Here is a 13,981-nt window from a genome sequence, read left to right as displayed (position 1 = left end):
ATCTTCTGCCCTTTTCCATGGAACTGCCAGGGAAGTGGACTGGGAAATGGGCTGGGAAGTGGACTGGGAAATGGGCTGGGAAGTGGGCTGGGAAGTGGATTGGGAAATGGGCTGGGAAGTGGACTGGGAAATAGGCTGGGAAGTGGATTGGGAAATGGGATGGGAAATGGGCTAGGAAGGGGACTGGCATCTGCCCTGCTGGTTTTTCACACCCCCCAGCATCATTCAGCTGCCCGAGCTCAGCCGATGCCAGTTTTGCCCTCGTCTCTCTGGGCTGTCTCTCCTGTTTTGTGTGGCTGGAGCATAATGAGGTAGTGTAGAGAAAGCTGCTCCTACCCTCTGGTGTGTTCTGCAAGGTTAAACGCATCCCCAAGCTCCCTGCCCCTCCACAACCCCACCTGCAGTGGTGACCAGAGGGACAGGCACCTGCAGCTGCAGAGCAGGCGCGGGGGAAGCCAGGAAGGAGCCTCTGTGGTGCGGGTTCGTAGCTGTGCTTTTCCCTTGTTCTTCCCTGCTGCTGTCAGCTCAGATCCCTTGTCCATTTGTGCTCTTGCCTCGTTGCCAGCCCTCAGAGCACCTCTGGGTTCTCCAGGCCTTTCTGTGTCTTTGGCTTTTGACGTTTCAGACAGACATATGGTGGCCACAGCCTGTCTGCCTGGCTGCTCGTCCATCAGCCGCTATTCGCCGTGGCAGCAGCTCCCGAGGGACACTTGGCTTTAAAGGGTGACATGTCCCCTCCTTTCCCCCACTCTCCCATCTTTCTGGAAAGCTTTTCAGACTGTTTTGTCATCTGGGCATGATTAGCTGGGAGATGTTGAGGGTTTTCTGCTCTGGTGCTAGGTGAAAATGGGGAGGAAAGGAGAGGTGAGGCAGCAGCATCTTCCTGTTCCGCGAGGGAAGCTCCTGGGCTGTGCAATCCTTGCAGGTGGCTTTGGTGTCCTCTGGTGCTTGTGCCTTGGGGGGGATGAGGAGCAGACCCCCACCCTTCACAGAATCACAGAATTGGAAAGAACTTTGAGGCCAGCCTATCACCTGACACTGTCTAATGAACTAAACCATGGCACCAAGTGCAATGGCTCTAAAGATGTGCAGGTGAGTGGCAGGAGGCTGCAGCCAGGCTCTGCTGGGTGATGCCCAGTGCCAGGCCAAGGGGCAGTGGTGGAAGCTGAGGCAGAGGAAGCTTTATTTAAAGATGAGGAGGAATTTTTTTCCCTGTGAGTGTGCCAGAGCCCTGAATCAGGCTGCCCAGAGGGGCTGTGGAGTCTCCCTCTTTGGAGGTACTCAAAACCCTCCTGGATGTGTTCCTGTGTCATCTGCTCTGGGTGCCCCTGCTCTGACAGGGGTGTTGGAGTGCATGATGTCTGGAGGTCCCTTCCAGCCCCTGACGTTGATTCTGTGATCCATGTCTGTCCATGCACTCTGTGGCAGCTCTCCAGCCTGTTGCTTGCCCTGGCTGCTGCCTCTGGGAAGTGCGTGGGTGGTGGGCAGGGGTGGAAGGTTCGCTTTGCCTTGATGGCTTTCCATTAAGCTGCAGAGGAGAATCACAGGTACACAGCAGCCATCCAGCCTTTTCAGCCTTCCCTCTGGGGACCCCAGACCCTGCAGGAAGCCTTTCATAGTAGGGAAAAAAAAAAAACCCAACCCTTTTTTAAGCTCCAGGTTTTTCCATTCCTGTTTTGATGCCTTTCAAAAAAAACCAAACCCAAATTCTGCTGCTTTGCAAGCAGAGGAAGGGAACAGAGCAAAACCTCTTGTGTCTGCTGGACTGAGGTGGATCATACAATCAGGCAGGGTTGGAAGGGAGCACAAGGAGCAGTCAGTGCCACCCCCTGCCATGCCCAGAGACACCCTATCCTAGAGCAGGCTGCACACAGCCTCAGCCAGCCTGGCCTCAAACCCCTCCAGCCATGGGGCCTCAACCACCTCCCTGGGCAACCCCTGCCAGGCTCTCACCACTCTCCTGCTCAACAACTTCCTCCTCACCTCCAGCCTCACTCTCCCCACCTCCAGCTTTGCTCCATTCCCCCCACTCCTGCCACTCCCTCACAGCCTCAAAAGTCCCTCCCCAGCTTTTTTGGAGCCCCCTTCAGATCCTGGCAGGCCACAAGAAGGTCCCCTGGGAGCCTCCTCTGCTCCAGCCTGCACAGCCCCAACTCTTTCAGGCTGTGCTCACAGCAGAGCTGCTGCAGCCTCTGAGCATCCTCCTGGCCCTGCTCTGGACACTCTCCAGCATCTCCACATCCTTCTTGTAATGGAGACTCCAGAACTGGATGCAGTGGGTCTCAAACTGAAGTCTTCCCAGGACTGACTTGTTTTCAGCTCTCCAGGAGGGAGGGCTGCTGAAGTGCTGTACAAGCTCCTGGGCTGCCAGGGTGGCATCTGGAGAATGCCAGCCTCGGCTCTGCAGTTATTTCTAGCTCGGGTCCTGCAGCCTCTGAGGTGTGAGGGGAAACACTTCAGCCCCTCCGAGTGGGCCGACAGCGCTTTCCCTTTCCCACCAGCCCTTGTCCTGCTTTTGGAGCCTCTCAGTGGGATTTGCAGAGGATTCCAACTGCTTCTTTCTCTGCAAGCTGGACCTGGCACGGCAGAGCTGCCAGGAGTCCCACGCAGCGCGCAGGAATCCGCTTCGGTGCCTTGCTGCCTCCCTCCTCCCGGGGGGGACAGACAGCTCCTGCCACGGGCGTGGGCTGCAGTGACAGGCTGCAGGGGCTGGGGTGCAGTGACAAAGGCTGCAGGGGCTGGGGGTGCAGTGACAAAGGCTGCAGGGGCTGGGGGCTGCAGGGGCTGGGGTGCAGTGACAAAGGCTGCAGGGGCTGGGGGCTGCAGGGGCTGGGGTGCAGTGACAAAGGCTGCAGGGGCTGGGGGCTGCAGGGGCTGGGGGTGCAGTGACAAAGGCTGCAGGGGCTGGGGGCTGCAGGGGCTGGGGTGCAGTGACAAAGGCTGCAGGGGCTGGGGGCTGCAGGGGCTGGGGTGCAGTGACAAAGGCTGCAGGGGCTGGGGGCTGCAGGGGCTGGGGTGCAGTGACAAAGGCTACAGGGGCTGGGGGCTGCAGGGGCTGGGGGTGCAGTGACAAAGGCTGCAGGGGCTGGGGGTGCAGTGACAAAGGCTGCAGGGGCTGGGGGCTGCAGGGGCTGGGGTGCAGTGACAGGCTGCCGGGATTGGGAGTGCAGTGGCAAAGGCTGCAGGGGCTGAGGGTGCAGAGGTTAGGGGGCTGCAGAGGCTGGGGGTGCAGTGACAGGGACTGCAGGGACTGGGGGTGCAGTGATAGAGACTGCAGGGTTTCAGGGGGTGCAGTGACTAGGGCTACATGGGTTAGGGGGGTGCAGTGACAGGGGCTGCAGGGGCTGGGGGTGCAGTGACAGGCTGCAGGGATTAGGAGGCTGCAGGGGCTGGGAGTGCAGTGATAGAGACTGCAGGGTTTAGGGGGGTGCAGTGACAGGGGCTGCAGGGGCTGGTAGGTGATTTGGCAGGGGTTAGGGGAGAGAATCACAGAATCATTCAGGTTGGCAAAGCTCCTCAGGATCACCAAGTCCAAACCATAACCCTGCTCTACAAGGCTCACCCTAAACCATATCCCCAAGCACCACATCCAAATGACTTTCAAACACATCCAGGGCTGGGGACTGCACCACCTCCCTGGGCAGCTCATTCCAGTCCCTGACCACTCTTGGTGGGAGCATTTCTTTTCCTAATGTCCAATCTAAACCTCCCCAGTGGCAGCTTGAGGCCATTCTGGTTCTATCACTGCTTACCTGTGAGAAGAGACCACACCATACTCTCCACAACCTCCTTTCAGGTAGCTGCAGACAGCAGTGAGGTCTCCCTCAGCTTCCTCTTCCTCACACTAACCATCCCCAGCTCCCTCAGTCACTCCTCATCAGATTTCTTCTCCAGGCCCTTCCTCAGTCTCCTTTCCCCTCCTCTACACTGGCTCCAGCACCTCCACATCTCTCTTGTGTTGAAGTGCCCCAAACTGAACACAAGACTCAAGATGTGGCCTCACCAGAGCTGAGTCCAAGGGGACACTCAGCTCCCTGCTGCTGGCCACACCATTTCTGATCCAAGCCAGCATGCCAGTGGTGGCTTTCCTTGCCACCTGGGCACACTGCTGGCTCATCTTCAGTTGCTTAGAATGCAAGGCCTGAGCAACTTGGAAAAACTAAAATCCAGCTCTGATTTTTGAGCTCCTTTGTGGTTTTTTTTCCTAGGTGAGCAGCAAAATGGTGATAGGTTGTGTTGAGGAGGGGGGTTTGGTTTGATTGCTTTTCCCTTTGTCTCTCCCTGTCTCAGAGGGAGTTTGTCGTAGGCAAACACACAGCAGCTCAGCTTCCCCTATCCAACAGAAGTCCCCCCCCCAAAAGGGATGCTGAGCTCTAGGTTCACCATGGGTTGGTTTTGGGTTTGGTTTTGGGTTGTTTTTGGAGCACCATTCTGTCCTTCAGGACAAAAATAGAAGCTTGTTTTTCTCCTCAGCTCTGCTCACCTCCGATTGCTTGCACCCTTTTGAATGTCTCTGTGACATTAAGGGTTATTAGGGGCTTTTATTGGAGGAAATCAACTTGCATCAATAAAGTGATCTTAAAAGCCTTGGATGGTTTTGGCTGTACCTGCAGAATTGACTTCTGCAAACTCTTCAGATGCTGAGCTGAGTGGGGGGAGAGAGAGAGAGAGGCAGGATGCAGGATGCAGGATGCAGGCAGAGTTTAGCCTGAAGCCAAGTTTGGATTTCTGCCTTTCTCAGATGGAAGACAGAGATCCCCCAGTGCCAGGCCCTCCAGTGGGACTTGCTTGATAACCTTTAGCTGTAACATTGCAAAGTCTCTGACCTCTAAATATAGATCTGGGTATTTATAAATCCACTGCTTTGTGCATACAGCATCGGGTGGGACGTAAGCAGCTCCTGCAAATTGTGTTTACCTCCAGCGTGGAAAACAAAGCCTTGATTGCATCCCATGAGCCTGCTGAGTGGCTTTGCACAGAAGCACAGAATCATTTCCCTTGGAAAAGACCTTCAAGATCACTGAGCCCAACCATTCTCTGACTCTGCTGCTGAACCATGGTGCTCAGCACCACAGCTCTGTGCCTTCGAAGCACCTTCGGGGATGGGGACTCAGCCACCTCCCTGGGCAGCCTGGGCCAGAGGTTGAGACTTGTTCCAGTGGGAGGTGTCCCTACCTGACAGGGGTTGGAAGTAGATGATCTTTGAGGTTCCTTTTTCCTGATGTCCCATCTAAATCTACCCAGTGGCAGCTTGAGGCCATTCCCTCTTCTTCTATGACTGTTTACCTGTGAGAAGAGAGCAGCACCATACTCTTCACAACCTCCTGGCTGGGTGGGGAATGGCTCAGAGCAGCCCTGAGGAACAGGACTTGGGGGTCTGGGGTGAGGAAAAGCTCAACAGGAGCCTGCAGTGTGAGTGCAGCCCAGGCACAACCCTGTGCTGGGCTGCAGCAAGAGCAGTGTGGGCACAGGGCTAGGGAGGGGATTCTGCCCCTGTGCTCAGCACTGCTCAGGCCACCCCTGGAGTGCTGTGTCCACTTGTGGGCTGATGAATTACAGAGATGTTGAGGTGCTGGAAGGTGTTGAGAGAAGGGCAGCAAGGCTGGGGAGGGTCCTGGAGCAGAGCCCTGTGAGGAGAGGCTGAGGGAGCTGGGGGGGTGCAGCCTGCAGCAGAGGAGGCTGAGGGCAGAGCTGATTGCTGCCTGCAGCTGCCTGCAGGGAGGCTGTAGCCAGGTGGGATTGGGCTCTGCTGCCAGGCAGCCAGGGACAGAGCAAGGGGCCCCAGGCTGAAGCTGTGTCAGGGCAGGTTGAGGCTGGATGTGAGGAGGAGGTTCCTGGCAGAGAGAGTGATTGGCATTGGAATGGGCTGCCCAGGGAGGTGGTGGAGTGGCTGTGGCTGGAGGTGTTGCAGCCAAGCCTGGCTGGGGCACTGAGTGCCATGGTCTGGTTGGTTGGCCAGGGCTGGGTGCTAGGTTGGGCTGGCTGAGCTTGGAGCTCTCTCCCAACCTGCCTGGTTCTGTGATTCTCTGACTCCCCTTGCAGAGACATGTGGCTGCTCTGCTGCAGAGTAACAGACGGCGACTTTATGATCTGAGTGATTTTATTTGAGCACAGCTGTGGCCTTCTGATTTAAATATTTCAATAAATTGTAAACTAACTGGAGAGAGGAAACTGTGCAGGGAAAAAAACAGGTTAGAGCGTGGAAGGAGGATTCCCTGAGGGCAGAGCCAATGCAGGCTCTGCACAAACACTCCTGCCCTCCTCTTCCTCTCATGAGAAAGCCTTCCTTGGTCAGAAAGGCCATCTCAGAGTCCTCTCCTTCCATCTCAGAGTCCTCTCCTCGCAGAGATGCTCTTGAAGGCTGTCAGGCATAGATGGAAATCAGTGGCAGGAGGTGAGGAAGAGATGCTGTGAGCCCAAGTGTAGCTCCAGCAACAGAACAAGGGGACCCAGCCTGAAGCTGTGGCAGGGCAGGTTGAGGCTGGATGTTAGGAGGAAGTTGCTAGCAGAGAGAGTGATTGGCACTGGAATGGGCTGCCCAGGGAGGTGGTGGAGTTGCCATCCCTGGAGGTGTTCAGGCAAAGCCTGGCTGGGGCACTTAGTGCCATGGTCTGGTTGGTTGGTCAGGGCTGGGTGCTAGGTTGTGCTGGCTGAGCTTGGAGCTCTCCTCCCACCTGCCTGATTCTGTGATTCCTTTGGGTGCTTTGGCTGAAATGCAGCCCTGAGCCCTGAGTGTGCTTGTTGAGGCAGCACCACACATTGGGCATCTGCCCATGAGAGGGGTTGGAGGAGCTTTTGGCTCCTTCCTTCAGCAGTGTGGATTCTGTGGTGTTCTGCAGATGTCTCATGGTGGGAAGAGCAGAAGGAGCTGCAGGAGCAGGCTGCAGAGCTGGCTGCCATGCTCTCAGGGCTTGACAACTGGACCGCTTGGGAAGGATCACAACTTCCCTGTGCTGGGCTGTGTCCTGTCACCTCTTGCTGTGTACCTGTGAGGGCCAGAGGAAAGATTTGCAGCTGAAAGCAAAGGTGCTACAAGCTGAGGATCTTCTGAGGAGCTTTCACATGCTAAAGCCACTGGCATCACTCTGTTTCACACCATCATCCTCTATATGCCAGCTTCCTGCTCCATTTATTTCATAGTCCTTTTCCCACCTTTTACCTCTTCCTGTAAATCTTCCCCACTCTCAGGTCTGCTAGGATTTGGGAGGTGTAATTCCATGCCTCTAGATGATGCTTTCATCTTTACCTCTTCCCATATATCTCCCCCACTCCCAGATCTGCTGGGATCTGGGCATTGAATCCACTGCCTCTAGATGATGCTTTCACCTTTACCTCTTCCCATATATCTTCCCTACTCCCAGATCTGCTGGGATCTGGGGGGTAAATCCACTGCCTTGTTTTCACCTTTACCTCTTCCCATACATCTCCCCCACTCCCAGTTCTTCTGGGATCTGGGGGGTGAGTCCAGTGCCTCTAGATGATGCTTTCAGCTTTACCTCTTTGACACAGTCTCAAGTTGTGGCAGGGGAGGTCTAGGCTGGATGTTAGGAGGAAGTTCTTGCCAGGGAGAGTGATTGGCATTGGAATGGGCTGCCCAGGGAGGTGGTGGAGTGCCCATCCCTGAAGTGTTGAAGCCAAGCCTGGCTGGGGCACTTAGTGCCATGGTCTGGTTGATTAGATAGGGCTGGGTGCTAGGTTGGACTGGATGAGCTTGGAGCTCTCTCCCAACCTGGTTGATTCTATGATACATCTTCCTCACTCCCAGATCTGCTGGGATCAGGGGGGGTGAATCCACTGCCTCTAGATGATGCTTTCACCTTTACCTCTTCCCATACATCTTCCTCACTCCCAGATCTGCTGGGATCAGGGGGGGTGAATCCACTGCCTCTAGATGATGCTTTCACCTTTACCTCTTCCCATACATCTCCCCCACTCCCAGATCTGCTGGGATCAGGGGGGGTGAATCCACTGCCTCTAGATGATGCCTCCATCTTTCCCAGCTCTGGGTGATGCTCTTTAGATGAGCTTTGCAAGGACGATTTCCCCTGGGCAAACCAGTTTAAAAGTCCACTTCTCAGAGAGGCTTTGCAGCCTCATTGCACTGAAATCTCTTTGTAGGATCAGGCCCTTTAATCATTTTGTGCTGCAGTTTCTTCCTGTGCTGAATGGAGGTAAAGGTTGTTTGTTCCTAAAAGGCCAAGAGATTTAATTTCAGCTGGGATCATTAGAGAGTAGCAGTGATAATGCTGCTGTTAATTACAGGCAGTGGCTATTAGAGTTTGTTTTCCTTTGTGCCAATAATGCTATTTCTTCTCCTTTCCCTCCCCCCCTTAAAGGTCCTCCTGTGTTCATTAAAAAACCTGTGGACCAAATTGGTGTGTCAGGAGGGGTGGCCTCCTTTGTGTGCCAAGCAACTGGAGACCCCAAGCCAAGGGTCACCTGGAACAAGAAAGGGAAGAAAGTGAACTCACAGAGGTTTGAGGTAAGAGATGTCCTTGAAGGCTGTGTGTAAAGAGAGACTGGCACAAAGCAGCCAGACCTCTGCTTTGGCCATTCTCAGACCTGCTAATAAAGAGAGGTTTGGGAGGGGAGGAGTTGTAGCAGCAACAGCAGGAGGGAAATGCAAGCTCTTGGCCGTGTCAGCAGCTGGGCTTGCTCCAAGGCAAGAGAGAATTTGGCTCACTTACCTTAGTGGAGTTCTTGCTTTTGTTTTATTGGGGTTTTTTTCCTCTCCTGGGATACAATAAAGAGCTGCCTGAGCTGCCTTTTCCTTCCCTAAGAAACTCCAGCTAAGCTGGTGGTGCTTCAGCTCCATAAACACACTTTTCATACCCACCCATGGCTCATGATCTTAACTCTGTAACTGAACGTTACAGTTGCTGGCAACCAGGTCCAAGCAACTGGCATTGTTTAGACAGAAACAAAAGTGGGGGAGCAAGGACCAGGAGGTCATCCTGTGGAATTTGCTGTGGGATTCAGCCCTGCCAGGCAGCTGTGTGCTGAGAGGAGCTTTGTGGTGTCAGCTGCCCCTGCAGGGAGGAACAAACAAGGCAGGGCTTCATTTCTGCTTTCTTATTGCTTCGTTTGCTTCCTCCTCCTTCACCACAGTTGTGTTCTGAGCACCCAACCTGCACACACTGCCAGCAGGGTTGGTTCTTTGAGAGCATTTGGGATGTACAGAGCAGTTTTGGTGAGGCAGTGGTCAGAGCAAGGGTTTGGTATGGCACAGTTCTCTGCCCAGGTGTGCTTCTGTACCTGCTGGTGCCTCCTGTGGAAGCAGGAATGAACCTTTGGTTGGCAGCCCAAGGAGGTTTGCTTCCTAAATGTGTGTCTGTCTCTGCTTGGGGATGTATACTACCCTTCTATACCTGCTGGTCCCTCCTTGGAAGCAGGAATGAACCTTTGGTTGGCATCCCAAGGAGGTTTGCTTCCTATATGTGTGTCTGTCTATGCTTGGTGGTGTATAATACTCTTCTATACCTGCTGGTGCCTCCTTGGAAGCAGGAATGAACCTTTGCTTGGCAGTCCAAGGAGATCTGCTTCCTAAATGTGTGTCTGTCTCTGCTTGGGGATGTATACTGCCCTTCTATACCTGCTGGTGCTTTGGAAGCAGGAATGAACCTTTGGTTGGCAGCCCAAAGAGATTTGCTTCCTATATGTGTGTCCGTCTATGCTTGGGGGTATATACTACCCTTCTGTACCTGCTGGTGCCTCCTGTGGAAGCAGCAATGAACCTTTGGTTGGCAGCCCGAGGAGGTTTGCTTCCTAACTGTGTGTGTGTCTCTGCTTTTCTCCTCCAGACCATCGAATTTGATGAGAGTGCAGGAGCAGTTCTGAGGATCCAGCCCCTGCGCACTCCCCGCGACGAGAACATTTACGAGTGCGTGGCTCAGAACCCTCACGGGGAGGTCACTGTCCATGCCAAGCTCACTGTCCTCCGAGGTAAAGAGCCTGCCTGCCTGCCATCTGCCAGTGCCACAGTGGAGAAGGGAGCCCTCCTGCCTCTCCTGGTCCCTTCAGTTGGGTGGGAAGGCTGTGAGGAAAGCTGTGTTCGAGGCAGGAAGGTTTTGTGGGGGTCTTTGTGACCTCTCAGATCTGTTTGCTGTTGTTAGCCAGAGTCATAACAGTGCTGTGCATGAGACAAAGCCAAACCAGGACCACTCGAGGAGCTTTGATGGGGTGGTGTGGTGAGGTTCCTTCCAGCCTGGATTAGCTAAAGACTCCATGATCTTCCTTCCTCTCCAACAGAAACTCCTTCCCCAGGTTGATGAGCAGCAGTGGAACCACAAAATGTTAGGGCTTGGAAGGGACCTGCACAGATCTTCAGGGCCAACCCCTGCTGCAAAGCAGGACCACTTGGGGCAGGTCACACACCACAGCAATGTGGCACCCTTCACCCAGCCACCCAAGAGAGCTTTCTTCACAGAGGAAGCACTTAAATGGCCTGAGAATAAGCTGGTCATGCATCTGCCTGGGCTCAGGCTTGGTAGCAGTGCCAGGCTCTTCCCTTGTGCAGGGCATCTTCCCTCTTTCCAGAGCTCCTTTGCTCCATCCACTCTCCAAGCAAACAGCTTCCCTCTTCCATTTTGTTCTGATCCTTTTTCTCCCCTGTCCCCACTACAGAGGATGTTTACATGGATGCCTCCTTCATGTCATCTGTTTGAAATCTGCTCCCTGAACTCGCTGTGGGAGAGGGAGCAATCTGCTGCTGCTGTGGGTGCCTCTAGATGCTTGCTGTAATTACCCCAGGGATCTGTGAGGCCCTTGTGTGAAGCACCAAGCTAGGCTGCTTGGAAAACTCACCCATGGTAGGGGGGAAGATGCTTGATGTTCTCTACCCAAACCACAGAGCAATGCAGGTCTCCCTGGCAGCGAGGGTGTGATGGGTTTGAGGGGAGGTCTACAGTTCTGGACCTCAGGTACAAGATGGATATGGAGGTCCTTGAAGGCGTCCAGAGAAGGGCCAGGAGGGTGAACAGAGGGCTGGAGCTGCTCTGCTGTGAGGAGAGACTGAGGGAGTTTGGGCTGTGCAGGCTGGAGAGGAGAAGGCTCTCAGGTGGCCTTCTTGTGGCCTTGCAGTATCTGAAGGGGGCTACAGGAAAGCTGGGGAGGGACTTTTCAGGCTGTGAGGGAGTGGCAGGAGTGGGGGGAATGGAGCAAAGCTGGAAGTGGGGAGATTCAGACTGGCTGTTAGGAAGAAGTTGTTGAGCAGGAGAGTGGTGAGAGCCTGGCAGGGGTTGCCCAGGGAGGTGTTTGAGGCCCCATGGCTGGAGGTGTTTGAGGCCAGGCTGGCTGAGCTGTGTGCAGCCTGCTCTAGGGTAGGGTGTCTCTAGGCGTGGCAGAGGGGTTGGCACTGCCTGCTCCTTGTGGTCCCTTCCATCACTGACTGATTCTGTGATTCTAGAGAGGGGATTCTTCCCCTTTGCTCTGCTCGAATACTGCACCCAGTTCTGGTGTCCCCATCATGAGAAGGACACAGAACTGTCCAGAGGAACCTTTGACCTCTCCTTATAGCAGCCCCTGGGCATGTTCCAGCCCCTCAGTGTCCTTCTTGGAGTGAGGGGCCCCAAAACTGAACCTAGTATTGGAAGTGCAGCCTCACCAGTGCCCAGTGCAGGGGCACCATCACTTCCCTACTGCTGGCCACACCATCGCTGATCCAAGCCAGGATGCTCAGTGGCTTTCTTGGCCACCTGGGTACACTGCTGGCTCATGTTCCTGCCTGACAGATTTGTGTAGGTGCACTGGGATCTGTGTGTAGCTGCCTTGCCTGGCATGGCATTTAACCTTCTGTCAGCAGTGTGTGGGGGCTGTAGCTGTCAGCAGGTTGGAACAGAGCATTGTGACATGACTCTGCCGAGCTGCAGTTAGCCCAGCGGGCTGGGAGCCTTCTTCAAGCTCATTCCCAGAGATTCCTTGGGAGCTGCAGCAGTTTGGGAGAAGGACACCACCCACCCCCTGCAGTCAGGTTCCAAGTTTCTACTCCTTGAATGCAGCTGCAAGCAGTGGCAGGAGCTCAGGTTGTCCTCCAGCTGCTGCCCTCGCAAATCCCCTGCCTTCTCCTAGCACTTCTGTGATGCTCTCCTCCAAAAGCTGCTGAAGTGAGGAGCTGAGCTCTGAGCGTCCCCAGGGACCAGGCTTCTCTTTCTGTGTCTTTGTGCAGCTCTTCCCTCCTGTGTCAGCATCACAGCCATGTCAGCTTGAGAGACAGCTGACAGCACCCGAGCTGCACCTCCCCAGCACCCTGCTAATTACCACCTTGCTGAGCCCACCAGAAGGAGGTTGCTGGGTGCTTTGCTCCCCTCTTGTGCTGCTCTCACAGCACTCCTCTCCTAGCTGCCTAGGAGGGCCTCAATGGGAGCTTTGGTAAGTGGCTGTGCCAGCAGCACCTCTGGTACCCAGGACAAGGAAGTCTTGGGGAGCAGTAATTAGGGCTGAGATGTTGAAGAATGTGAAGGAAGCAGTTTTGTAGCATCCCCTCCTCTTCCCTGCTCAGTTGGAGTTATTCCATCCTTAATCCTTCCTTAGCTTTCACACAGCAGAGATTGTCTGCTCTTGATCCATGCTTTTAAGTGCTGGGAAAGCTAAAAGGCCTGAGCACAAATCCACTCATCTGCAGTGACAAAGTCCCCATGCTGCCATCCCTTCCTCTCTTTCCTCCCCACTCTCCTGTTGGTCTTTTCTCCATCTTTCCTTCCAAGGCTTCCTCCTCCTCCTCCTCTCTGTCTCTCTTCTCTCACTTTCAGAGCTACTGCTAAGCACAAAGGTGGGGGCTGCTCTGCAGCTTGGAGATGAATGTGAGCTGTCACTTGCAGAAGCTGTTACCTTGGCACACTGGAAACCTGGGCCCCAGCTGTTACAAGCTGTGTGGGATGGGCTTTGTAGGAGCTGCACAGCAATGATCCCAGGCACAGAATCACACAATGGTCTGAGCTGCAAGGGACCTCCAAAGGTCATCCAGTCCAACCCTCTGCAGTCAGCAGGGACATCCTCCACTAGATCAAGTTGTCCAGAGCCCTGTTGAGCCTCACATTGAATATCTCCAGGGATGGAGCCTCAACTCCTTCCCTGGGCATCCTGTTGCAGTGTAAAGAGCAGTCAGCCACACACATGCTGTACCCAGGCATTGGCAGCTGCGGGGCTGCCTCCATGCCCCTTGCAGACAACCTCATGGACAGCAGAGATAAAAAATCCCTTCTTCCCTGCTGGATGCAGCTGCTGTGGGGATTGAGAGCAGCTCCCTTTTTACTCCTGCAGATGACTGCTCCTGGATCAGACTCTGCTGGAAATCCACAGGAATTCACTTAGAAACAGGAAGCTGCAGGAGTGGGAACCTCTGGGAGCTTCCCAGAAGCAGAGCTTGTGATGGACACCATTCAACTCAGGCAAAGTCTCTTAACAGCTCTGCTGGCTCTTTGTCCTTCCTGCCCTGCTCCTCCAGGGAGCTGAGTTTTGATAGAGCTGTGGAGACTTCGTGTTCCTCTCCACAGCTGGCTGGACACAGTGCCTGCAAACCTGATTCCTGCAGAGCCTAAGGAAAAGGGAAGAAAGTGGTTGGGGAAGCACTTTCCAGTTGTTGTTGACTCCAGCTGCTGTCCTTTTGCATTCCAGCTTGGGCAGAAGGGAAGTGAGTTGGACACTGGCACCCCCCAGTCTCTTGGTGCAGTTTCTCTAAGCTCCACACTCCCAGGAAAGATTTGTGTAGTTTTCATTTCTTCTTCTGCTTCTTCCTCTGCTTCTTCTGCTTCATCTTCTGCTTCTTCTGCTTCATCCTCTGCTGCTTCTTCTTCTGCATCATCTTCTGCTTCATCCTCTGCTTCTTCTTCTTCTGCTGCTTCTTCTGCTTCTTCTGCTCCTCTTCTTCTTCTTCCTCCTCCTCCTCTTCTTCTTCTTCTTCTTCTTCTTCTTCTTCTTCTTCTTCTTCTTCTTCTTCTTCTTCTTCTTCTTCTTCTTCTTCTTCTTCTTCTTCTGCTGCTGCTGC

General features: G+C 54.3%; 1 protein-coding gene across 11 annotated transcripts in view; it reads left to right on the top strand.

Annotated features, from left to right (window-relative positions):
- Positions 1 to 13,981, top strand: part of PTPRS (protein tyrosine phosphatase receptor type S) — a 217,066-nt gene that overhangs the window by 98,027 nt on the left and 105,058 nt on the right. For all 11 annotated transcript variants that reach the window (XM_064175409.1, XM_064175408.1, XM_064175406.1 and 8 more), the window contains exons 3-4: positions 8,337 to 8,482; positions 9,801 to 9,942. In XM_064175409.1, the coding sequence (XP_064031479.1) occupies positions 8,337 to 8,482; positions 9,801 to 9,942 (288 nt within the window). The remainder of the gene's footprint in view (positions 1 to 8,336; positions 8,483 to 9,800; positions 9,943 to 13,981) is intronic.

This window comes from Pogoniulus pusillus, chromosome 41 (genome assembly GCF_015220805.1).
Source record: "Pogoniulus pusillus isolate bPogPus1 chromosome 41, bPogPus1.pri, whole genome shotgun sequence".
Taxonomy (NCBI): Eukaryota; Metazoa; Chordata; class Aves; order Piciformes; family Lybiidae; genus Pogoniulus; species Pogoniulus pusillus.
The sequence above is the reverse complement of the archived record's forward strand: the minus strand, read 5'-3'. Positions and strand labels throughout refer to the sequence as shown.